Here is a 26,772-nt window from a genome sequence, read left to right on the forward strand (position 1 = left end):
AAGGAGATTTGGCGTAAAAAATACAGAATTGCTACAATACTTTTTTCAAATATCAGCAATTCAGTTGACTGAAGTACTCCTATTCATACCCGTGCCCTCAAAAATGCCCTGGTATCACACAATTACTTTAGAGGGTAAGATCTGAAGAAGGCTTATGAAAGATCTTTCTCTAGCAGCAAAAGTGAACTAAAAATCAAGACTGCTTGCAGAAGTGCAGAGGACAAAAGCTTGAGGGAAAAGAGCACATTCTGAGAGCTCATCAACTGAGTAGGACAACAGCCAAGAACTCAGGCTTGGCAGCCCTGGTATAATGCAGCAGACATGGCTAAATTCAGACCAGCCCTTCACGTGGAGTTGCCTACAAAAACATTGCTTCACTTATCGTCCAGATCTGCAGACAACACTCCGGAATGACAGCTGTGAGTTCCTGGGTTCGGATGTCTGTATGACACTACAACTCGGAAGTGTTGGTGAAAAGGGTGTCCCCTTAGACATGTGCGTAAAATTAAATTACTGTAACTCAAGGTAGCGAGCCTGAATGCTGTTGAGAGCCTTAACTCAATCTGCAAGGGAATAATGAAGAGCTCTTTCATCTCAGCTCTTTAAGCGGCTAATGCATCCCATCACCATGGCAGTTCCCCTGCCTCGCTTGTTACAACTAGTCCAGGGCGGGTGAGCATGTTTCTGCTTCTTCTTTGTCTTCTCTGTTTTTAGGTGAAATGAAAAACCGTTGGGATGGTGAAATACAAACCTGGCTCAGGGGTGGAGACTCCAGAGCGCAAAGTCAAACGGGCATCATTAAGATGCTGTCAATCTTGAACAGGAGAGCAAGGCAGCAGGACCACTCCTGAGACTTCTGTCTGCAAAGGGTCTTCTCTGCCCCCTCGCCCGCAATCCCTTCCCCTCTCTGCTGTGGTTTTTAACAAGGCAGAAGTTTAAAAAGCAGATGGGAAATTACATCACCAGCTCAGAACAGGCTGCACGCCCTGCAGCGACTGTGCAGAGGGAGGGATGGGGTCTGCAACCTCCATGGTGAGCAGCCGGGGTGGAGTGACAGAGTCTCAAGGCAGCACCCTGGGAGAGAAGGGAGGCGTGAGAGAGAAACCTCTCCCACCACATGCCCAGCTTATGTCAGTTCTGAACCCAGACAGAAAATACTTGAAATAAAAAAAACCATAAAATCTCCAACTGAGGCTAGGAACACCTTCCCAGCAATCTGCTTGCAGTGCCTTGGCTGTCATTTCTGAAGGAGCTAAAGCTGCTCAGGGATTTCTAGCACACACCAGCTCTGCTCACATGGCAGGAGTCACAGGTCTTGCTCAGACTGCACCAGCAGCGCCCAAGGCAGCTCGCTGTGCAGCCGCGAGGGTAGCCGCCGGTCCTGGAAGCAGCACTCGGCTGCGGGACAGGAGAGAAAGCGGCAAGCGACCTCTTGTCTGGAAAACATCCTCGGTCCAGTGCTTGTTAGGGTCTGCAAGGAATTGCTAGAAGATCACCAGCAATAAGGCACGTTTGCAATATAGGTAAGGCACAGTAGTACCCGGTGAAGAGGACTCACTGCAGGTCTAGCCCAAATCCCGGCGCTGTGTCAGCAGCCTGTGTTACAACTGGCCCTGAACAAGTGCAACAGATCTGTGTGCATGGGCAGCAGCCAAAATAACGGAAATTCCTAAGCTATACCACACATCAACTCACTGGAGAAGTCAAGGTCAAGTAAGGCAGTCTTTGCTGTCACCTCTGGGAGGAGAGCTGTTTTTCAAAGAGCTGGCATTATCCGCTGGCTAAGCCCAGACTGCCCTCAGCGTGGTTCCTGCAGTTAAATACCAGCTGCTTACAGGGCACCAGGCTACGTTTTGTTCCCACTGACAGGCAGGGAAACATGAATAAGTGCCTCATCACTAGTTTCCAAGCTGTTTGGGGGGAGGATCTTCTTATTTCTGACTTTGGGCTCTTCATGGCAGAAGCTGCTTTGTGTCTGTGTCTTGTACAGTAGGAGCATGATGCTGGTGCTCAAGCAGAAGTCTGGAGTAATTTGCCCTTAGCACAGTAACATGTACTCTTACAGCACAGTAAAATACCAATAATTCATGCCAGACTAAAAGGCTTATCACTCCCCTGTTTAAATTATACAGAAGTCAACTCTTGGAGGTCCCTCTGAGCACAGCTCACAGGAATACACATGGTTAACCCACGCAGGATTTGCTGTATACTACCAACAAAAATACCATCAAAGTCTCTGCTGCAACATTTCCTGCCAACTACCAAAAGATGACCCACAACAAAGGGACTACAACCAAGTCCCATCTGTGAGAGATGTAGGTTTTTTTCATAAATTGACAAATCTCCTCTGGATCCCAGGAGTTTGTTGTGATTGTGGAAGCAGCACTGCCTCACCTGCGTGATTACACAAGAATATCTACATGTATCAGCCTCCAGGCAAAAAAATCCTGGGTGATACCATACAGCCTGAGTAATGTTTTACTGCCCTTTTAATGTCAAAAATAAAAGTAAAACTATCAACCACAGATCTGTGGTGCGATATACTGTGGAGTGAAGACAATCTAAAACAAGTTCTCAGTGTCATATGAATGCAATTAAATAATCTGCAGCAGTCAGGTATCAGCCCAAATACTACTACAAGCTTTGCAGCAAGGATGCTTTATCAAACCATCAGAGCTGACAACTCACTAGATAATAGCTTCTACCTTTCCTAACAACGCAATCTGATCAATACTCCAAGAGCTTCTGATAGTGCCAGATGACAGACGACAATTAACTCTATTCTAACATCAAAGAAAATTCACATACAAAGCCTTGGTATTGAGGTTAAAAGTGTGCATGGGCAATAAAAGAGAAGATAGCTTTTAAAATTGTTTTTAAGTAAATCCTTGACGTCTCACATGATAACAGAAAACAAAGACACGGGGCTTAAAGAGAAAAGCAAACAGCCCAGGTCTATCTTTTAACGGTCAAACTGCCTCTTAGGCAAGATTCACCCAGGCGTCTGCCCCTACTAAAGCTGCCTATGTGTACAGAGGTGCATTTCCCTGCATCCACCCCAGTCCATATGGTGTAAAACCACCTGGACCCAGCCCTCATTATTAATATGCAAAGCCCATAAGGACCTGATCCTACAGAAAGTAGCCTCTGTATTCCATCTCTTTGCAGCTGGTACTGCAGGCGAGTACTTTCAACAGCACGAGCCATAACAACCAGCTCTGGCTATGCCCTGTGCCAGTATTTATTTCCTTTCTGTTGTCTACAAACAAATGTCTCAGCTCCTTTATAGCTGCTTTCAGTATCTTTTAACTGCTTGCTTACCAGAGAGGGACAAAAGGGATTGCCTGCATGCGGGGACACTGAACTACAAGACGACCCCCACTTTCAGGTTGGTCAAGCCTTGTGCTTCAAGTGAAATCCCAGAGGGTTACAAATGTGGACTGGCCACTTAGGGATAATGGAAATACTTTTAACCAATGCACTACTTAAAAAAAGTGACCGGCACAGTACACTACCATAGGAATAGACAGAATACTGACCCTGCCGCACGACACACTGATCTCTCATCCACCGTGTTCTCAGTGAAAAGAATATAAACTGCAGAAATGAGTCAGAAGGCCAACTCAGCACTTTCCAATCAGCTCCTCACTTGGGCTGCCAGCCATCCAACGCAATGCTGTTGATCCAGATCTTGTGTACACTACCTCCTCATGCAACGTACAACTGCAGAGCAACCCAGTGACTAGCAAACGAACATCTGCTGGATCTCACTATGTAGTCCACAGCCTTCCTCGGCAGATCGGTATGGCTGCTTTTTTGGCAAGAGGTTTCACATGTTTTCAGCCACTAACATTAAGGAAATCAGAATTAGGTTGTGTGCTTGAGTCGCAGTCAGTACTGGTGTGCCAGGAGTCTGGCTGGGGATGGCGAGCCTTCGCATTTAGAGGCTGCTCATTTTAACGATGTGGGAAATTCTTAGGCATCCAAAGGAAATGAGATCCCGTAGCAAAACAGCAGTACTGGACACTAGGCTAATAGCGTTGTCTGGCACAGCTATGTGGGTGACTATGTTCCTATTGCCAAATAACTGTTCTGGCAATGCTCGGTTTTGGAGAGAAAACCAGCCCTTTCTCCGAGTTCTTGGAGAGTACCCAAAACTCTTCTGCGGTGGGAAAACATTCATAAAATGGAGGCAGGGGGGAAAGAATGAACATAAAAAGGGAGGATAAACCAGGAAGATCTGCAAGGCAGAGTGCCTCAAAGATTTGCACTCAGGTAAATAGAGAAGTAAAATGGTCTCACTATAGTAATGAAGATGCTGCATGATGCCAGCTCCTCTGGGCCGGTACCGTTCCTGGCTTCAAGAGTCGCTCCCTGCCCGCCAAGGAACTGACACTTCCCTTCACCTTTGACACTAACTGATTTTGACACTTGGCCTCACATAAGCAAGGGCATTACCTTGGGGTCACCGTTACTTAGTGGTCCACAGAAACATGGCAACTGCAAGGAATGAGAAAGGTACAAGTAAAACCCAAACACAAAAACTTGCTTACTGTGTTTGTTTTTCTTCTCTGGCAGAGGTGGTGGCTTCTCTGGGTCACTATTAGAATCTGGAGCAGCAAAGTCAGCAATGAGTTCAACCGCTGCTGAAGAGTTTCCTTGCTGGAAAGGCAAAACAGTAGCAAACTGCGTGAAGGGAAATGATGGGACAGACGCTACATTCTGCATGTCATCCTCCGAGATGTTATCGTATTGGGAAGGGTGCCTCTCATAAGAGACCCTGCAGCCTGAGTTATCCGAAGTCTGAGAGGCTGCGCTTCTCCTCTTCTTTTCTGGTAAAGCTGGGGGAGTCTCTGTTGGCTGTGCCGCTCCCGAGAGGCTGCAGAATTCCAGTGGAGGAGAGCTGCCCTGCGGGAGCTGGAAAGCATGTCCATGGAAAGGGGAGCCAGACTCACCCAAGGACTCTGGCAATGGGCTGAGGATACCTGGCACCTGCTGAGGTATCTGATCAGCATTGGAGAGGTCCTGCTGCAGGAATTCATAGTCCGGATCATAGTGATCTGATTGATCTGGTTAAACAGAGAGGACAGCAGAATCATGCATTAGTTTCTCTCTTTCACTATTCAGCCCTTCTCAGCTCTGCCCCTCCCACTCCCTCAGTTATTTACTCAGTTCATGTAATCAGAGTGCTACTTCCTTGCAGCAGGGATCATCTTGTTACACCTTCTGTGAAGTCCAGCCTTAATATAACTCTTATCATTACTTCTTTACACTAGCAAATAACAAATATTCAATCGGTAGACCATTGCAGAGATTACTTGAATTTCATATTTATGGTTTTGTTTTGTTTTATTTTCTTTCCTAGTAAGTAGAAACAACATCGCTTTAGTCTACCAGAACTGTCAGTTCCTACTGACATCTGCAGACAAGTCTGAAATCAACAAAACATTCCACTCGAGAGCCCAGCTGAGTTTGAACACAATTATCTATAGCTAGGGAAACACATTCCCCTGGGCTTTTTCCTATCCGACAGAATATAATTCTGCATAGAACTGCCTGCAGCAACTACAAGATGACAGTTGCAAGCTCAATCCATTTAATTCTGCATCACAGCTATAACAGCTCCCAAACGAGAGTGAAGGGGGCTCCTCCTGTGGCTCTGGACAACCCCACCGCTTACCTAATGTTTCACAGCTTGTATTGCGGGAGCACTGACCACTGTCGCGGTCCAGAGAAGAGAGTTGCTCGTCAGACTTGCTGAGTTTGCCGATGCTACTGCACGGTGAGAGCCGAGGAGACTCCCCCCCATAGGAGTGGCTTCCACCTGACAACCTTCTCTGGGCATAGCAGTCAACATCAAAATCCTTACGAAAAAAAAATCACATCACTGTCATTCTTGGCAGCTTGCTAGCAAACAAGATGCAGCTCGAGGAGCAAACACCTCACAGCTGCGTTAAGAAAACCAGGACGGGACAGGATCACTGTTGCTAGCCCTCTCTAGTTAGACAAGCTCGTCAGGACCACAGAAAACCTCCCATTCGGTCAACCGCCCAAGCCAGGGAGCTTGGTGTGTTCTTGCTTCTTGGCAGGGTGTGCTGTGACCCACACCGGACTTCACAGACGCTGAGAAGGTAACAGAGTTCCTCACCACTGCACAGGTCTGAGGACTGCTTGTCAAGACACTGATACTAGGTAACCACACTGCAAGAGTTCTCATTAAATAACTGGGGCTTTAGCAAATATTTGGTTAGCTTAGGTGCATGCAAAGGAACAATAAGCCATAGTGAGGTACAATGACTACATTTCTATTTCAGAAATTATCTCATCAACCTGTGAGTGAACCCCTCAAGTATTCCCACTCCTGCAAAAAACCTAAGTGTGACTGTGCTAGTAACTGAAGGATTGCCACAGCTTTATCTGGGTCAGCCAAATGACTACAGGGGCTCCCTAAGCCAGATGAGGACAAGATTTGACTGTGGTGCAACTTAATACAATTCAGATCCTCACTTCTGCCTAAGTTCCTGAATGTGTAAAGCAAATCCAGCCATTCCCCACCTCATAAACCCCAGCTTAGCACAAGCGATGGAATATGCTTAACACAGACAGTCCCAAGTTCTCCATTTTCCTACCAGAAAATTTGCAAATTTCCCCAAAGCACCAGCAGTGGTCAAAGCAATTGCTCAAACTACTGCTTGGGTTAAAAGATGTTTTAAATTGTGACTGGATGAATACAGACTTCTGATCTCAATATGTTGCTTGCTCCCTGGCCTGTAAGTAAACCTTGGTGAAATCTCAGTAAGCTCAGCCAGCTGCTCTGTACCCTGATCTATTCGACGTGGCAGCCGCTCACATTGTCACACTCTGCTACAAACATTGCTGCCTTGAGCTGTAGCAATTTGTTCATTAAATCCAACAACACTGTAAAAAAAATTAAGCTGTTCACATTATTTATTACACTGACGTTCCTGTCACTAAAACTCCTGCTCCAGAGCTCTCCTGCACAGAGCTGTTTGGGATGAGCAGAAGCGTGCAGGGAACTGCACGGCTGCAGGTCATGGCATTTCTCCAAGCTTTTGCTATAGTTCACAGCACGTTTCCCTTGGCTTTCAGAGAGCGGTGATGCCATTACCTGTCTGTTGATTCCAACAGGTAAACTGGACCCACTGGTGGCTCGACTCATGGGGGCCACAACGGCCACTCTGGTTGGGGAAGGTGCCGACTGACGCTTTTTCGGGGGCAATGCTGGTGGAGGGCTGCAAGACACAACAGGCATTGATGCTTTCATTACTCTTCCAGCAAGAGGACTTCCAGAGGCTTCATGAGCTTGTTTTGCAGCAAGCCTTTGACTTGCCAGGCTCCAAGCTCACAGGTTCTTGCCCAAAGCTGGTCAGGAGCTGTTCAGCAAAGTGTACCCACCAATAAAACATCAATTTAAGAATACTCTCACAGGTAAGGTCCTGTTCTGTGATTTTTTTTTTTAAGGTTGGAAAAAGAATTGGCATTTCCCAAACAAAAACAACTGCTGTTTTAACAGTTATTTTTAATGGAGCCAATTACCACGGTAATTATTTCTTAATAGAAGTTGTGAACACCCAAATTAAATGTTTTGGTTGACCCAAATATTGTTTCCATTCACAGAAGTCTCTCCTCCTCAAACCTTCCAGGTTTGAAGAATGTTCAAGGTTTCAAACACTTACAGGATGGGAAAATTCTTTTTCCACCCTGTTACTCTCCTGGTGAATTTCAGGGAACGAGATGGTCAGTGCTGCTCTCACCATGTACATAAGGGCCCATGTTTTGGCATACATCTGTTTCAGATACACACCTTAGCAGCAACTAGTGTACTTTTAGTTGTTGCTTCTAGTGACACATAATTCTGGTAATCGTCAAGCCTGCGAGGTTCCCAAGAGCACACATATTCTGTTCCTGGAACATACCAGGAAATTTTTATATAACCCATGAGTATTCATAAAATACAGAGAAATGTGATTCTTTTTGCTAGCCACAGCCTTTGATGCCACATTTTCAAATTAGCACGACACGTATTTTTCACACCATCCATTAGCACCAGTACTAGAGAAGAAAAACATCATACACACAGACCAAAAACCTGCAAACTGGGGGTTTTCTCTCCCTTCTCAAAATAGAACATAGAAACTTTCATGTGGTTACTCGTAGAACAGGGTAAGAACAACCAAGTAAAAGATTCTTTTCATGCGCTAGTGGCTCCCTTTCACTCTTAGGCTGATAAGCAATGCAGAACAACCTGGATGTGCAGGACAGACTGACACCCGCCAGCCGAGGTGAACAGAACATTTCCCATTGGACACAACAGCACCAGACACTGTTGTACAGTGTGGTATCCACCTAGTTTTGAATAAGGCCCTTAAGCACTTAAGTGATGCCTCTCATGTGTGAATCTGAGGGCATGGCGTATCCTCACACAAAAAGAAGGAAAGGAAAATACAGATCATGGAGTGTATGGCTCAAAACAAGACAGAAAGAGTAAGAAGTCATAAACAGAGTCCAGGAGCAGGGAAGAACTACTCTGGAGGACTCGAAATTCAGAGGCATTACTAACCCTCCTCATGATCTCTCCTGTGTACATTTTGCCAAGATTGTTTAAAAAAACAGAGGCTGGTAACAGCCACTGGTCTTCCCCTGTCAGCTGGTTGGCCAGTATTACCTGTTCTCTGCCACACGAATGCTAGGCAGAGGGGGTTTAGGAGGTGCAACTTCTTCGTCCATGGAGTCAGTCAGCAGCTCGTTGGATTGCGTCATATTAGTTGTTTTGTTAAGGATCTCCATTTCTCGGTCTGTAAGGGGAAGTTCTGATGGGCTGCAATAAGTAAAATACAGATTGTACATCATAAAACACAGTTGGAATGCAGCATGCTGAAATATTAATACATATTTTAAATCATACGCAAAACAAGAGGCACCTAGAGCAGAAGGCAGAATTTGCATCTGCAGGTGGAATTCCATGTATATGGAGAATACAGTGTGCATGTGTCATGGCCCTGAGGATGCTTCATTGCCAGATTTTGGTACCTTCCCTATCATAGCATGGTGTTCCCTGTAAGTGGTCCCATTGTAATGCACAAGGCTACATAAAGAACACTACACCATCTTCGGGGAGAAATAACTGAACGCTTTAATTCAACTATCAGTAGCCAGAAATTATCCCTTCTATATTAGTACTGCACACAGAAGAAAACCTTGCCAGTGACCCACCTGTCAGATTTACATGCTGGTAAACTGGGTTTAACTGGGCTTGTGGGAGAGGGATGCTCCTGCTTTTCAATTGTGAGTCTGACCAGCTCCTGATGGTTGGAGAGGAGAGAATAAAAAGAAAATAATTATTTGCTGAATGCTGCACTCGGACATCCTAGGACAGAAAGGGATGCTACTGCAATAGACTCTTGGTTACCCAGGTTATGGATTAACAATGGCACAGACACAAAGAGAGCTGAGCTGGGTGATGGTCTGGTACAGAGCCATACAAATGATGCCTTCTAAGGAGCAGCCTGCACCCAGCAGTAGTCTAGCCATATTTGAGTCAAGTTCATAAATCCTGCCCCTATGGGGATTCTGCACAAACCCACATATGTGTCTTTTTGCTGTCCTTCCTCTTTCCTCTATTGTCACAAACGTGTTCCAGTCCCTGCAACACTCTAGATAATGGCAAATTGACTTTACCTACATAAATACAAGTACAGAAAAGTCTTACACAGTGGAGTGCTTCACCTAGCCAGTAAAAAAAATAAATAATTGTTTTATATTTTCTAAACAAGTATGTATTTGTTTCCAAAAGCAAGTTTTCCGTAAGACAACCAACAACAAATTAAACAGTGAACAGCTTTATTAAAAGGCGTGCTTTCCCTGAAGCCATCTTTTAACATGTTAGCAATGGAAGTCTTAATCATTCAAGGGACTCCTGTAGTATATCTGTTATAGGCAGATAAGGCTCTGGATAAAGAGATAAAGGCACGGTAATCCTGAACTACCAGTCTGCCAGCAGTCAAAACAACAATCACTCACGCCAGAAAGACGGGGAGAACATTCTACGGATGTATGAGGCCGACAAATAGATCTACTGCTCACAAACACATCCCCTCTTACAGGGAGGCTGCAAAACTGGCAGTGCTTCCTGGCAGTATTGGCTTCCCAGCATATTATGCAAAGGAAACTATATGGGATCAATTTTTAATTTTTTTTTCCAAGCAGCCTGAAGTACAGTGCCATCATTTCAGTATTGTCTTCATGTCTGTGTCTGTTGAGCTTGGAAACAACTGTCATTGCTCTCTCAATGCAATAACTGCAACTGGAATGTCATTGTCATCATCATCCTTCCAAGGAGGGGAAATATTCTAGTTCCCGTATTTTTATATAAGGCTCTATTTAAAACTCAACTTCCATGGGTCAACACACACACAACAAGAGGAATAAAGTACTGCACTGGATGTGCAAAGGACGACAAATGCAGCCCAAGTGCCCACCACAGTGGATTTTGGTTTCAACGTTCTACTTATGCTCTCGGTGTGAGCTTGTGCTCAAAAATAATGTACACCGTGTCAACCAAAAACAGGACAAAATACTCAGCCTTCCTGAAGCTGTCCTGGAAAACCTCACAGGTGGGGAGGAAGAGCGAGCACAAACAGAGCACATGCAGATGTCCTTCTGGGCTATTGCTATGAAGATGTTCCTGCTCGGGACAGACACACAAGAGCCCTGGAGAGGAACAGCATGTTCGGAGAAGTGACCTGATGACAAAAAAGCACAGCACCAAGCTGACCACAGCCAACCAGCCTGGCCAGTTCCCACCTCTAAGGAGGGCCACGTTCCCCAACGGGGAAACACTCTGCAACATGGAGCAACAGACCAACAGGGCTTCTGACAATCTATCAGATCTGCTGTGGTAATGTATGTTACTTTTTATGAAAAGTAAAATAATTAAGGCTCCTCAATCACAGAAGAACGAACACTGAATTTACCTCAGACTTCTCTGCTGAGTGTCCCCAGTTACTCAACAGAAACTATTTTAAAAAAATGTACTTTCCTGTGTTTCATCTTCTCTTTCAGGATGAACAATCTTTAACTAAAAACTTGCCATTCCTTTTAGACTCTAGAAATTCCCACACACAGTTTACAGAACATCACTAGGAAAAACAACTGTAGGACCTGGGAACCTACTAACTCCAAAAAAGGCTTTTCTGTAAACCAGATGGTTTGGAAATTACACGGTGACACCATTTGACTCTTCTGGCTGCTGCTGGCACCATGCTCCAAGTCACCATCAGGGGTGAGTGGTGACACAAGGGATTGACACCTTCCTGCCCTCTGGACAAACTTCTGCCACTGAAGAGGTTTCTGGAGACTCTCATGCACTCCAGCAGACTCAGCATCAGACCCTGCAGGGCTATCGGATACCGGCCAGCAAGAACAGTGACTCCACACAGCGCGTCAGAGCGCAGTAAGGCAAACAGAATGCATGGGCATTCAAACCAAAAGCCCAAATACTCCTTAAACACCCTCCCTGACAGAAAGGGCTATGGAAAGGAAAATGTAACGTCCTTTTCCCCACCTTTCTTCACCACATTCAACACCTTAAACCAAGCCGAGGCCAGCATTGCAGACTGTGGTGGTAGCAGTAGTCACAGCAGTGCTGACGAGCCCATGGCCATTGGCTTTCCTATTTTGCCAGTTGTAATGGACACGTGCTTGTTCACCACATGAGATTGTAGGTTACAACAGGGGAGAAAAACCATCCAATTTGGCTCAAAAGTATCTTTAGAATGATTCAAATCATTGCTACTGTGAAAAAAACCCAAACCACTTCCCACCAGAGACACCGAGACAACGTACAACTGACAATACCTGAGAGGAAAACTTTTTCTTCTAAAATTTGACAAATACCACCAGATTCCCTGGACCTTGGCTTTTTCTCCTCTCTACTAAGCCCAAAATGAGAACTAGCATTTGAAAATCAAGCCAAGATCTTCAGTGTACACACAGAGGCAATCAGCACGCAACCGAGCCAGATGCACATTATGCTATTCCTTATCAGCAAGTAAAGAGATTCCTGCAGCAGTAATTAGAGATAATTAAATCTTCTATATAAACTTATGCTACTTCAGCAAGCTGGAAATTCCAAAATGCAATCGATTTTTAGAAGTTACATAATCAAAACAAGGATTTTTTTTTTCTTTTCATATATGCCTAGCAAGGCACTGAAACCTGAGATCCAAACAGCAAGTAACACAAGTGAACAAGCAACTCCTTTATGCTCAATTCTGAAAATAAAGGGGGAAGTAAGCACTGAAATGTGGAAGTGGATCTTGTGTGATCTGCCAGAAAGACAAAAAAGGCTCTCCACAGCAGAGAAGTGTCCAGCTTCTCAGTTCTGCTTCCAGATCTGAAAGCCGGTTTGGCCCTTCTAAAATAAACCTTGTTCCTCGCTATGCAGGAGGAGATGAGTGCACGCCGCTTCCAAATGCTGACCTGTTGATGGGCAGACACACTCTCATCTACCCAGACAGCCGCGCATCTCCTCTAACTGTGCTCCAAGCTGACCAGACATAAACCAGCTCCAACTGGAAGGCCAAAATAGCTTTTAGTCTACCAACAAAGCAGAGACTGATATAGCCATGCCGCTCAGCAGGGTTTAATAGCTCAGGCTTAGCACTGCACGGCCATGCCTGCATTGCTTCCAGCCGAGGCTGGCTCGCAGCGCGGGCAGAGCAGGCATCCGAGACCTTCCACCCATCCGCACAGGCACGCTACTGTGGCTGGCAGGCAGCAGGTACCGAGGGTTTAAACACTGCTTGAAGCGAATGGACAGTGGGCGTCCAAGTGTCATGGAACAAGACTACACAACTTTATCCCGGATCTGGTGATAACGCAGCTCTCCCCAGGATTGTGCAGATTCATTAAGTGTTAACAGAGCAGACGGTCTCGCTATTTGCTGGGGTATTACAGTTCAGACACCACAGCGCAGATTTTCACATACTGCAAATTGCTGCTGAATTCCAACACTAACAGCAGCAGAGACTTCAGGCTAAACTCTTTTCCTCTATCCTGTTCTGTAAATTTAAGACCGCATTTACTTTTCAAATCTGGAGCTTAAAGTTAAAGGGCATACTGTGCAAAATAATCCTGGAAAATCTGTCTTTTTTAGGTGATGGGAATGTTCTGTTTCAGAGATATTTGTTTAAACGGCTTGATAAGTAATAGTATATTTCAGTGTAAGTGTTTGAGTAACATTAAAGAGATATTCAGAGCATGCGAACACCACACCAAGGCTCCTGAAAACGTGACAGCCAAAGCTTGGGAGATCCACTTCATTTTTACATTCATCTCCAGTTACTAAAAACAAACTGCGTTTGAGTACAGTGAAAGATGCCTGTTCCTGATGCACTAATCCAGGTGAAAGCCTTGCTGCAGTTCTTAACACACCACCCCAACTTTCCTTCCATACCTGATCTAAACATTCCCCTTTAGATTCAGCCCTGCTGTTGACAGAGGCTCAGCTTTCTCTACAGTTTTCAAAATAAGGTCCCCAAGGAGATATGACGCTCTCTCCGCTTGTGCCCTGAGCCCAGGTCAAGCAAACTTTTAATTGCAGTGCTAGGACAGTTGAATGAACAGCCTCCACGGCCGTCAGCCCAGAGACAAGCCTGGCAAACAGAAATAATGGGTACCAGAAGCTTACCGGGAGGTAGAAGGACAGCCAACAGCTTTCCCTGGGTGGGGCAGGGAGAGAATGCTATAAGCAGGTCTCACAAAGCATACAAAGGTTTCTGTTGAACATTTTCATTAGTTATGTAAAATTAATCTCCAGAAAACTGAGCTTAGCTCATTACCTGTTCCACACCCTAATCTGACTGTTGAAAGTGGTGACGTATCGCTGCTGAATCCCTTGAAATTTATGTTAAAAGATGGAGCTGAAGTCTTTGATTCTCTGTGGGCATTGTCAGGAAGTATTTCCATTACATTTTCTTGTAATCTGCATGGGAGACTGGGAATGACTTGCTGAAAACTTAATACAATGCTCAATAAACACTGCTTCTTCCAATTCATCCAAATGCCACGGCGAGCATTTCAGAAGTGCACACACTAACAGCCAAACCGTTTGTGCTAGTCTTCAACCAGCGCACTGAGTAGGATCGCTTTACTTATGGAGCAGTTGGTTTAAGAGGTAGTTTACTGAAGGCAAGAATACGATCTTTACATTTTACTGGCACTTAAAAACCTCTTTCAACTAGATCTCTTCTGAAATATATTATTATATACCTTATATAATATAATTTACAATATTTGTCTCATGTACCTTGACTCCATCTAGAACAGCTTTTATGACACCCTTCACTGTGGTCACCATCTCCTTGTCTTCTGAATTCACACCTTCCAGCATCACTTGATCGGACCAGCGAATTAGATTGGCCAGACTCTGGTACACACGGCTATAGCAGGACGAGATGGCAGAACTGGACGCAGGGGAGGAAACAGATGAGAAAAAAGGACAAAATGAAATTATGGAGACACTGTCAAATGTTATGAGAGTGCTTGATTTAAAGTGCATTTCACACTATCAAAACATGTGATTGTTCTCCTTTTCTCTCTGACATTCAGAATTTCTGTTCAGCATGTGAAAAAGCTTGGGTTTCTCCTCCACTGCAGTTGCTCTCCCATTTCCAGCACCAAATGGGACGACAGTTTGAAGGTACAATCAGCAGTTCATTCTCAGTTAACAGAATGAATTATCTGGGCTGCAGGTTAATACAGCAATCCAAAAAGCACGTGTCTTCCACTTTAATTTACAGCTCCATCCTATGCCATAATTTCAAAGGTCTTTAAGTCCTGTATTTAAGTTATATTATTTAAATTTTATCTATGCTTTCCTTCTTCCTTATTAACTCTCCCCAAAAATGTCTTGGATAATTGAGAGCTGACTGTATTCATTCCTTTACAAATAATTTCCTCACTGTTTATAATGCCTGAAAACATGTAATTAAAACCTGCTTCTTTACAGAAACTGAACTGAATGAATTTCAGGTTTGGAAGAGGAAGGGTGTTGCTTTGTTTTGTTTTTAATGAGACACAGAATTGAAGCTATTGTTCTGAAGGGGAAAAAAAAAGAATTTTGGAAGGATGACAACTCTAAATAAAAGTTAACTGTAACAACAGTGCTCAGAGCCATTTTCCTGGCCATTCTGAAAACACTTACTTCATTACTAAACAAGGTGTGTTAACAGCACTGCTGATGGCAACGCTACAACAATTCTTTGTAAAGTAAAATCAAATTGCATCAAAGCCATAAACAGATAAGAGAAGCTGTAATCTTGCAATCATTACTGATATGAGTGTTCCAAATCTCCCCATTTCTCTCTGGTATCCATTTTACACTGGCTTAACTCCAGTAATTTCATTATCTGTGAGAAGAGAATCAAGCCTACAATCAATGACATTATTTGGGTGAACGCAGTCTGCAGGACTAGGGAAGGAACTATTGTCAAGTTACAACCAGGGGGACACAAACAACGGCAAGTACTTTTTCGTTTGGATGTTTTGGTTTTGTTTTTTTTTTTTTTTTTTAAAGCATGCTGCTTGCCATTTGTCCTAATTTCAGATGAAATTAGCTTGGTAGGAGATATTTCCTAAATAGTGCCCTCCCCCATCTCTTTCTAAGGCTTTGATTTCTTTGCCATTAATCTTCAGTCTGCTTCCTTCTAAGGAGGCAGTAATTGAAAGCCCATTTTGTACTAGATTTAATTACTTTTTTCCTTGATGCAAATGCTTCCCCTAAAGCAAAAAGAAGTCCAGCAATATTTGTAGGGCTTTCTTCCACACTGACACAAGCCTTGCTCACTTTTCTTGAGGGAGATTTGCTTATCAAAACCACCCCTTTGTGTACTGCCACTACTCAAAAGAAATAAAGTGCATAGGTAGGCATGAAAGGACACGGCTTTTTGAGAATGCCAGATGCCCTTTTCTTCTGTGAGGCCAAACAAGGCAGAGCACACATAGGGGATCTGTGCTGTAATACATACTGTGTCCAGAAAGAAAGACTTATCACTATGCTGAGGAGTCCATTGACTACTGACCATGAAAATTCAGCTTACAGGGGTAAATATGGATATCCAACTCTCAAGGCTGCATTAGTTCATGACTAAGAGAGAAGGTATAAGAATTTGAAGAATAGAACTGTGAAATACTGCTCCTGCTGAAGACCACTTAGTTGATTTTTATTTCCAAATATATTCTTGGAAGGAAAGATCACCCAGCAAACACCCAGTGGATACACAAATCAAAGCAAGTGACTGTAACGATGACATGTTCTATCCTAAAACTATTTTGCTGACTTTTTACATGTTCTCCTGGTGTAAGGGGAAACTTCATTCTTTCTTTCTTTAAGTGAAAGCAGGTGCTTGTCAGGAATTCAATGGCTGTGGGAAACCTGACAGCAACTGATGAAACTTTTGTATCTGTATTCAGAAGCCTGATGAATGTTCCCATTCTAACAGCTATTGCCCTTTGTAGTTATACAGATCTAACCTAAACTGGATCTCCCCTGTCCCATCCACAGCTCTGATACTCACCCACTGCCTCCTTCCTTTTGTACTGTCAGATACAATCCTGGCCTATGCATTAGGGCCAAACACAGCTAAGCATCTCTGTTTTCAAAATACTGAGCACCCCACTGCTGTCTCACCCACACTATAAACCTTTCTCGCACCAGAATTGAAATAAGCATCTTGAAACAAAATTTTTGGAGATGGGAAATGGAAATGGAATGGGGAAAAAAAAAAAATAGGAACAGCACAGAAACTGGCAGGATTTCAGGAACCAAACACCTGCATTTCTCTGCCTAGTTTTGTGCTTTTCTCTGTCTGTGCTAATTTCCCTTTTTCTGTATTATTCAATGATGTTTGCTTGTTTTGTGTAAATCCACTGCTCCAGCATCTATGGGATGAACAGCAGCTATATCTCTATGGCTTGGCAACTCCACAAATTCTTATAATCTATGCCGAGCTTTGCTGTGGCAAATTTCTACTTCTTTTCTGGCTTCAAACCCACTGTCTAACTGGTTAAAACATAATACACGTAATCTGTTAAAACATAAAACAATCTGTTGAGAGCGCACAGCAATGAACTTGGACTGGTTAATCTACTGAAGTACATCTGCTTACTTCTGTTCTGCATCTGATCCAGTAAAATCAAAAAAAGCAGTTAAGCGTGCAGGCTCAGACTTCTCTAGAATCAGGGTGGATAAACCGAACACAAAGAGGGATTACTTGAAGATAAACTCTTTTCCAGGTAAAAGCTATTGGATTTGTTAGCTTTTAGGATACCATCACGGACTGGAGAAACAGTGCAGCATCTGAGGAGAATCTCCCGCTACTAAATGATGGATTTCCAAGCTTATACTAAGAATCAGCCCTTCCTCCTCTCTCAAACTATTCTGAATTGCTTTATCCTTCCACAGCATGGGCTTCTTCGCAGCAGCGAACCTGCTTTTATATTATGTTTGAAAACTATCACATAATTAGTAAAAATAGCAGTCCCTTCGTTAGCCACCCCAGCATTTCCTGTCTCCTGCACAACGCGATTCTTCTGACACAAGAAGGGAAGAAGCTGGGAGCCTGCTGCTCTGTCATAGCCCCAAAACACCAGAAGGAAACTCACCTTTGCTGGATGCGTGGATCGGTTTGCACCAAGGGCAGGATGGCTTCCAGCACTTTACTTGCTGAGCCTGGCAGCATCTCTAATACTTTCTTATCAACTGCCATTTTGTCCACAATAGTCTTAAAGTAGCGCAATGCACTGACGACCTCCTTCTCCTTCTCCTCTAGCCATGATACATTCTAAAGGGGAGGAAAAAAGGAGAGAGATGTTAAAACCTTAGTATTTTTAAGGGCAAGGTTACTTTAACTTACCTGAAGTATGGTGATACTGAATGCAGTACATTCTGCTTCAGAGAGCTGGAGAAAACCCCTTCTACCACAAACGCTTTTAAATCGAATTACTGCTCTTTCAAAAGAACAGTCATTGCAAAATTGCACCCACACTTTAACTTTCTGAATTACGTGCATTCCAAACTAGAAGGCTAATCTTGATCAGTTTAGGCCAAGATTAACATTACTGATGATGTGAAGGGCACTGCTTTGAAACCCACATGCCAACCTGGGAGGGTGAAAGAAAAAAAATATACTAAGTGCAGATAGCAATGATAATGCAAGAAAGGAAGCAACAACTACTGGTTTCAATAGAGTTGCCCCTCTGATGCGATCAAAATCCTTTTACCTGAAGCACATCTTTCTTAAGTGCATCTTGCTATCAAAAGGTTTTTTTCAATCAGTAAATGCAGTGGATCAGCCAAAGTCAAAGAGAAAAAGAAAAGGGGAAGAAACCCTCCCATAATCAGAAAAACTTCCAAACTCCACAACAATCCAGATGCCTCCATTTTTGGACCCAGCCCTGACAGTTTCAATGACTTATGTGGTGTTCACCCTTATTATTTTGAGTAATTCTGCTGACTCCAGTGTGCCTACTTGTATGAAACTGGGCTACAGTGTCGTGTCTCCATTCACAAATAAAAAACTCCCTTCCGATCGGTCTCCAACCTAAATCATTTTGTGATGCTGCTGGAACGAGGGAACTCACATGCTTTCCATGGGGACAGACTGCGAAAGCTAAGTTTTGGCATCAGTGAATGAATATTGCAGAAGGGAACAATTCATTGGAATAAAGCTGAGTTGTGGTCACCAACTTCCGTGCCACCATCAGCACTAGAAGAGGAAATTCAGAAGTGATAGATGATATCTTAATGGCATTCTGGACAGGGATATGTTTAAAAGTTTACCAGAGTATGCCTGGAGGACTTTTAATGCCACAAGTAGTTCCTAAGTGAGATTTAAATTAACTACTCAACACTGCTAGAAAAGACACAGAGAGCTTAGCAGAGTCAGGTTTCATCCATTATCTCCTCAGTAAATTCAGCTTCAAGAATTAATGACCTATGGGCATTGTGCGCTCCCCATACTCTTGTCAGCTGTTAAAACTGCTGCTTTTCTGAAAAATCAGGCCAGCAGCCGAAAGGTTTTAGGAAGAACAATTTATAGGCAGCACTGGTTAGTAATTTCGGGCTAGTTGCATAAAAGGATTAGAGTCCCAAGTCCCATCTAGCTCCAACTTTAGAAGTCTAAGTCCCAATCCAAGATCTGCAAACCACCCTGTCATTTTCCATCTCATCTGGGAAGCATCCAAACCCTGCTGCTGCTTCCACTTTTTGACCATATTGCTTGCCAGGCACCTCAAGTTCTGATCTGCAGCCCGCAGCGCTCCAAACTCCCCTGCTAAGGAGCATCCTGGCAACTCGCTGATGTCAAAAATTACATTTCCCATTTTTCAGGCATGTGCCCTCACCACTGCACAGTTTATTCCAGGATACAGAGAGGCTCAGTCCCTCCCATGAAGGTTTTGCACTTCATATGGAATGAGCACACATTTCAGCGATGAGAGAGCCCGTATATTCCCTGGGCAAGTGTTACTATGGCCCAGTGGTCAGAGCTCTTCAACAGAAGTGAATAAATGTGGATTGCAGTTCCTGCTCTGATGGCTGTTTATGTATTTCATTCAACAACCGTTTCCCGGACTGTTTCCCGTAGAAAGGCTTGCGACTTAATAGCTTAAACACTCTCCTTGGCACACAGGAGGGATGGGCTTGAATCTGGGAGTTCAGGGCTGAGAATGACAAGTGAAAACACAAATCCTTCCGTTGAGCACATCAAGGCACGCAAATCCAGCCACCGGACACTATTTTGAATACAGCCCTTTCGTGGCAACTTCCCTGCTAGCTCTTTGGGTGACATTGCTAAGAGCACTCTTTATGAATCCCCTTCTGAAGTCCAAAGGTATCATACACACGTGTGCATGCATGTGCACACAAACACACCCAGAGAAAGCCTACACATCCTACACAGGATTGCAGGTTCTGCCACAGAGCTCAGATATATAAATGTCAGTCGTTGCTACAAAGCTGAAGTTTCTGGTGTTCAGTGCTTTATTCACTGAGGCCTGAGAATAACAGCAATAAATCTAGAGAAAGGAGTAATAACCTGGCAGGATGGATGGATATTAATACATTCCAGTGTCTGCATCTCACAAGACTGATGATATTAAGTTCTTCCACCAAACATTTTAGTATGTCCCTAAAGCCAAAGTAAACACGCAGTGGTACTCTGAACTAATATTTCGTTTCATTTCTCAGTGGAGGTGAACTTGCCCTAGCAGTTACCTTACCCCAGCGAGAGAGCAGATCAGTAACTGTGGGAGCTGCTAAAGCACCAGGAACACTTGATTCACCCACTGCCCTTTTGGGCATTAAATGAGATAAAACTTCACATTCAGGCAAAACAGCCTCTCCTGCCCACTCCCCTGCCTCCCTGTCACAGGTATTTTTGCATAATTTTTGAAGTTTACCCTTAGATAATCGCTACAAATGCATCATATGACACACAGCTCACCCAGAAAGGGTTACGGTGAGTTGTACAGAATACACCTGATTATAAAAGCTGGAACAGTCCCTTTTTTCCTGCATTTTGGCAGTGAAAAACCTATTGCAGCTTTGCATATAGTGTTGAAGGACACTACTATTCCTACAATATGCCCTATGATAGGAATCAAGGACAGGGTCCAGGGGACAAATGAGGCTCTGAAAAAACCTCCCCCTACATTGCCCACATCTAGGTGTGAAGGGGAAGAGGAGAAGATGTCTGCATAGGTTGAACATAACCTTCAGGTTACAGGTAGTGACTTTACATTAATTTTTGGTATTGCTATTTCTGCTCTCAGTGATTATCTACTTCAAGAGTATAAAAATAGCATCTTAAGTACTTAGAGGGAGGAAAGGATGATATTTGGTTTATCAGGTGTGTCTTCTGACAGAAAATCTCATGTTTGTCAACTGATGTCTCTATTCCAGTGAGAGAATCTGGTGACAATCCAGGCATATCCTCTTCTCCGCTCCCTCCCCACTAAGCTAACAAGCTGACTACATCCAAATAATTGATTAGTTGGACAGCAGCTACTAAAATAGATATGGAATGAGTCAGAAATCAACAATATTTCACAGTATAAAAATGTATACAGCTTAAATAATCATGTATAATAACAAAAATTATTGCAAGTGTTTTGTTTCCCAATAAAAAAATCCCCATCTGTACATAAAAAAGGGTTTTGCATGTTCAGCATGCCTTATCAGTAAATCTTTTTGCATTGAAAATAAAAACTTCACCTGTTATTAACATGGTAATATACATTTGCTATAGAATAGCATTTTGCAAAGGGCTCTTCAGTTTCTAATTTATTTACTATGTGGTCACATATCAGTTTAAAGGAATGCCTCTAAATTATCTTAATATACCATCCTGAAACATAGTTCAAATTAAAAGCCTTCGAGGAGCACTCCCAGACTTTTTTTTATAATTTTTATTTTTTAGTAGCAGTTAACAATACAAAGTGCTCGGCTCCCTAGAAAGCATATCCATAGCCTCCACGGGGTAAAAACCCCACAGCCTGGGAAATGAAAGCCCCGCCATCTTCCACCTGATGGTGCAGAACAGGGCTAGGAAGCCCTGCAGCAACTTCTGTGGGGGTTAAGCACATCACACAGCATAAGATAACCGTATCTTGCTGACTGCTCTCAATAACACTACAACAACCCTCAACAGAGATAATCTAAAAAAGTTTGCATGTCTGGCGCTACACTGGATGAGACTTTCAACAACAACTGGGAAAGGTTTTGAATTATCATAAATAACCTCGACTGTTCTTAACTTTTGGCTTAGATTTATAATTGAAAACTGACTACAACAGTACTGTTACAGAGACAGTCCCCAGCCTATATAATCAGGTCACAACAGGAGAGGAGGTAACACTTCAATAGGTTTGGGCTGGGAAAGGGTGGTGACCTCAGCTCTTCGAGGACGTGAAGTGCTTTGGGTCTGAGAAATGGGGTGCTGGAGTCCGCAGCTGCTCGAACGCATCTGTTCCACTGTCCCTGCTGATGCCGTCAGAGATTGAGCACATCTTTGGACCAGCTTCAAGGATTTGCTCGCCTGGGTTTTGAGGGTTTTTAAAAGGATCACACCCCAAAACCAGGCAGTTATTTGGAAGCTGTAAGCATAACCATAGGGTGTGCATGTGGGGAGGATGTGTCAGGCCATAAACTACATTCCATAATGAGATATTTAAACCCTTATGGAAGGAGGTCTTATTAGGCTCTCCAGAGGGAAGTACATGCCTTGGTTGCTATTATTTTATACTGCACAGAGCCGTTTATAACTAACCATAAAGTAACCCCGAGAATCCTTGAAAAATCTGCACAATTCTGCAGAGGACAAAGTCTGAACACAGGGCTGCAGATTTTGATAAACTGCGTACCATCAAGCAAGAAACCATCAAGACTAACAGAACACGTCCTTCGTCTGCTTACTTTGTTCGCTGACTTCTCTGGTGTTTTCACTGTCAGGTCAGCTGGCTTTCCTTTCTTTGAAGGGGTTCTCTTTATTTTTGGTGAATGAAACTTGCCCTTCAACTTCATAGTGAACGAGGAGAGATGGGAACGCTCAGAATCTAGAAAGACACAGAAATGCATTACCAGATTAGGGTAAATTTGTTGAAACCAGGGAAGTTGTGTCACAGCATTATCTAGAAGACCAGCCTATGAAAAACACTGCAACCATGTAAATTTTTTGAGTGGAAAAAAAAAAAAAAAAAGCGGCTGTCTATTCTGTTTCCAACGGCAGTATCACCATCATTTCCAGCTTCCAGTCGGAGGGGAGGGGAGTGCAAAGGCAGGAACAGCAGGATTGCTACTGCTCTGTGCCTTGGAAAGCAAAAATATCACTCTTAAAAGCACTTATCTCCAGCAGATCCCAAAGTACCTTACAAAGGAGGTAATCACTGTCCCTCTTTTGCAGATGAGCAACAGAGTCAAGGGGATAAAGTGACCTGTTCACAGGCTTCTGGCAGAGCAGAGCTCCTGCCCGTGTCCTGGCTGGGGGTCAGAGGGTTCTGCCCAGCACCCAGGACTGGTGGCTGCTCCAGGAAAGGAAAACACCATCTGTCCGACATAACGTCCTTCCCGGCCTGCTGATCTCTACCCGCTTGGTGGCATTGCCTTCGAATGCGGCTCCACCGGTCATCCGAACAAAAATGTCTTGTCATTCGCAATGGGTTTCACTTCAAATGCACCAGACAAACCAGGGAACAGAGGAGCTGCTTCAACACTGGGGCACCCTTGAAGAAGCTTAATCACAGAACCGCTCAATCCTTATAAAAATTGTATTTGCATGGTTTTTTGAATATCTCAAAGCAGATGTCTCAAAGGTTTGCCATCATGCCATATGCAGAGTTACTGTTGAAAGATATTTTTATCTGTTTAGCCACAAAGCTAAATAAAACTAAGCTGCTTTGCAGAGAGCAATTTAGAATGTATTTTGAGCAAAGAGCACTTTAATAAATGAAGGTCTGAATTGCTCTCTAGTGACCCAGATAATACAGCAGAAGATAACGAACTTGTCTTTAACAACATTATCAAGAAAGTTAAGCAGTTTTGCTGTACATTTCCTTCTTCTTTTACATTATTAGGGAATTGACTGCACTGGCTGTAATGAGTCAAACCGACACAGTCCCATGCACACAGCACTGCACCACCTTGTTAGCATGCAGCCTGCAAACAGAAAAGGCTGCTGAGTCAAATCTAGCACCCAGAAGCTAAATACCACACTGCAACGCAAACGCCGCTCCTCTTACTCAGAAATTACCTAACCACAGCTCAAGGGAAGGAACCTGTGCTTGCCTCCCTGTAAGAGCTGTCTCCCCCTAAACTTGGTTTCCTGGTAGTGTGTTAAGACCCTGCTATTAACACCTCCACCCGAGCCCAAACTCTGGTTAGTTACGTTCTCTAGATCAAAATTTTGCAGGCATCCTATTAATGGGAGCTGCATCAGCACCAATTATAACCTAGTCTGGCTGCGGACCTGTTCTCCACTTACAGGAGCAAATTTTTTTCAACGTTTTCTTTGTACCCTAAAGTCCTGTTTAATGCACTGAGGAGGGAGGCACTAAAAACCTTGGTCACTGCAGATAAATCCAGACATATCAGCTGGCCTCTGAAGAATCACTTACAGCAGCTGGCACCCTAACTTAGCAGCAATTTACGTCATTGTTTTACATCCACGGGGGGATCTCCAAACCTTTAAAACCTCTCTGGCTCCACAGGGTGCTGAAGGTCATCACTGAAAACAGTTCCTGGCTGCTGTGACAATGATCCTGCGCTCTGCCCCTCCAAAATAATTCATATTTATTTCATACACCATATGAGAGTTTCTAGACATGCACACTTGCCAAAAGAAGTCATAGCTCTGATTTTTTTTTTTCCAAGAACTGGCAAACAATTACAATAATTAATCTACATGGAAATAATGGTAGCAGCAACAAATTGCGTCTGGTTCCTCCATGGGCTGCAGTGAGATCCAAACCACTAGTCTGAGTCATAAAATGTTCCATACCTGCAAAACCCTTGTTGCTTATGGTGACAATTTTGCCTGGTAGGGACAAGAAATTTAGAAGGGAGACAGATTTCAGAAGACTGCAATTTCTTTTTCTCCTTCCCACCAGACATCTTTACCCACATTTATGGGGCAAGCACGTGAACAGCTGAACCCATGTGTGTGTGCATAGTCTGGAACCTCTAAAAGGAGGTATCTTGTCAATGGAGAAAGTTTCTCTTCTGCTGACAGCAGATTCCCTTCACCACCACCATCAGCCTAACCACTGCCTTTCGTTCTCTCTACCTTCCTGTCTCATCAAATGCTGAATCATTTGCATGCCACGCTTCAAGGGGACACAGACCTACAGAGTAAGGACAGGAGCAAGTGGCTGGAGTAGAATAGGAACTTCTTCAAATAGTAGTGATGAAGTAAACCGGCTGACACTTGCAAAAAAAAAAAATCAACGTTCTTGTCTGAACAGCCCTGCTAAGTCCTACTTTGAATATCACAAATCAATGCAGCTTTTTCCTACCATGTCTTTCCATCTGCAACAAGCATTTTCCAGATCTCATCTGCTCATGAGTTTCTGATGCATTCACAGTTAAACAAATGAGTCACAAACCAATATTCTCTTACACTCAATTACACTTCGTGCTTAAAATAGCACTTTACTTGTTCCAAGTACATTATAAACATATCTTTCTCATCCTTACACAGTTAGGTCTTAACCTTCCTTTGCAGATGGGAAGCAGGCACAAAGGTGAAGGAACTTGTCTAAACAGAGCAGAGGGTGAGTCAGTGACTCGAGTGCAGCATCTCCACCAAACTGCAGGCCCTTTGTCCTCTCCTCGTATTCGTGAATCAAGCAGTGCAGCTACTGTGATTACATTCAGTGAATGCCAACAGACATTATTTGGCATGATGGGCTTTATAGTTTTCAAGCAAATACATCACTCAAGCATTATAAACAGAATTTGCATTTTAATGAATCTGGATGAAGTGGTATAAAAGAGAAGTTACACTCAAATAGGAAGGCATTCTAGCTCAAAGGTGTACGGTATGTAAGCTTTTACAGATGAAGATGAAACTCTCCTGCAAAAAGCACAGCTGAGCAAGACCTAGACTGGTTACCATAGCACTGGACTGCTTTGAGAAAATCACTTTCTTTACACTATATCCTGATTTAAATACCTAACATGTCGTATGTCTGTCCAGTTAAAAAGTTCAAACAGCACAGCACGGCTTTACAGATCAAATAATTTGATAATATACAGAGAGAAGCAGAAAACAGAGCCATGGCAGCAGTCAAACCACTTCTGTCCCTCCGCTCCTTCCTGCCTGTCGACAGTAACCAAACCCCTTAATGCAGCATTGAGTTGCTCCCGAGCTTGGTAGTCTGCCCGCTGGAAATCGTTCTATCGTATTACCCTCGCCTCTTTCTGATGAATAACCAGCAGTGTTTAACTGGAGTCTCAGCACCGGCTTTCTGAACTTTTCTTTCTCCTTTCCGTTGTGCAGGAGGGTACCCCATACTTACTTCTTTGCACTGTCTAAATATTTATAAGATGAATAGGAAAAGACAGGGTAATAAACTCGACAGAGTGATTTCAACTGGAAGGGGGAAAAAAAATGCTGTTGTATCAAAGTGTTTCTGTCTCACAAGAACTGCTGACTTTCCATCCCCTCATGTTTCATCTGTCTGCATGCTCTGTTGCTGCACAGAACTGGAAAACAAAATCCCTTCAAAATTGCTTTACTATGTATTTGAATTTCTTGATTTCTGACTGGAAGTTTTCATACGTCACTCGTTTCATTGCTAATTCCATCCCACTACTAACGAGGCTCCCGCTCCGTTGTGCTTGAACATGTTCCAGCTGTTGAGTCATGGCCTCGCTCAGCTCTCGGGCTCGTCTGCCTGTCCGGCACGTGTCTGGGATCCGACCACACACACAACACGAGAAAGCTCATGTTAGGAGCCTGCCTCAAGCAGCCCCACTGCCCGGCATGGCCCCAGGGATTTTTCAGCACCCATTGAGCCCCTGAGCCCAGCACCCTGCTTCGTCCCCTGGCGGCTCCAGCGCAGCGGTGCTGCCTGCCAGTTTGCTGACAAAAAGCTAAATCTGGTGAGGAAAGAACTGCAGATTTTAAACGACAGTGGATTAAGAGGCACAAGGGAAGGCAGATAAATCAGCTTATGTGCTTGCCGAGGAAGAAA

The 26,772-nt window shown here is 43.7% G+C and overlaps 1 protein-coding gene across 8 annotated transcripts in view; it reads right to left on the reverse strand.

Annotated features, from left to right (window-relative positions):
- Positions 1–26,772, reverse strand: part of RAPGEF1 (Rap guanine nucleotide exchange factor 1) — an 86,751-nt gene that overhangs the window by 30,997 nt on the left and 28,982 nt on the right. For all 8 annotated transcript variants that reach the window (XM_075439424.1, XM_075439423.1, XM_075439421.1 and 5 more), the window contains 8 exons: positions 22,496–22,635; positions 17,686–17,864; positions 14,330–14,486; positions 9,235–9,323; positions 8,687–8,839; positions 7,130–7,253; positions 5,681–5,864; positions 4,554–5,069 (listed from right to left, as the gene is read on the reverse strand). In XM_075439424.1, coding sequence (XP_075295539.1) covers positions 4,554–5,069; positions 5,681–5,864; positions 7,130–7,253; positions 8,687–8,839; positions 9,235–9,323; positions 14,330–14,486; positions 17,686–17,864; positions 22,496–22,635 — 1,542 coding nt within the window. The remainder of the gene's footprint in view (positions 1–4,553; positions 5,070–5,680; positions 5,865–7,129; positions 7,254–8,686; positions 8,840–9,234; positions 9,324–14,329; positions 14,487–17,685; positions 17,865–22,495; positions 22,636–26,772) is intronic.

Source organism: Opisthocomus hoazin, chromosome 19, assembly GCF_030867145.1.
Source record: "Opisthocomus hoazin isolate bOpiHoa1 chromosome 19, bOpiHoa1.hap1, whole genome shotgun sequence".
Taxonomy (NCBI): domain Eukaryota; kingdom Metazoa; phylum Chordata; class Aves; order Opisthocomiformes; family Opisthocomidae; genus Opisthocomus; species Opisthocomus hoazin.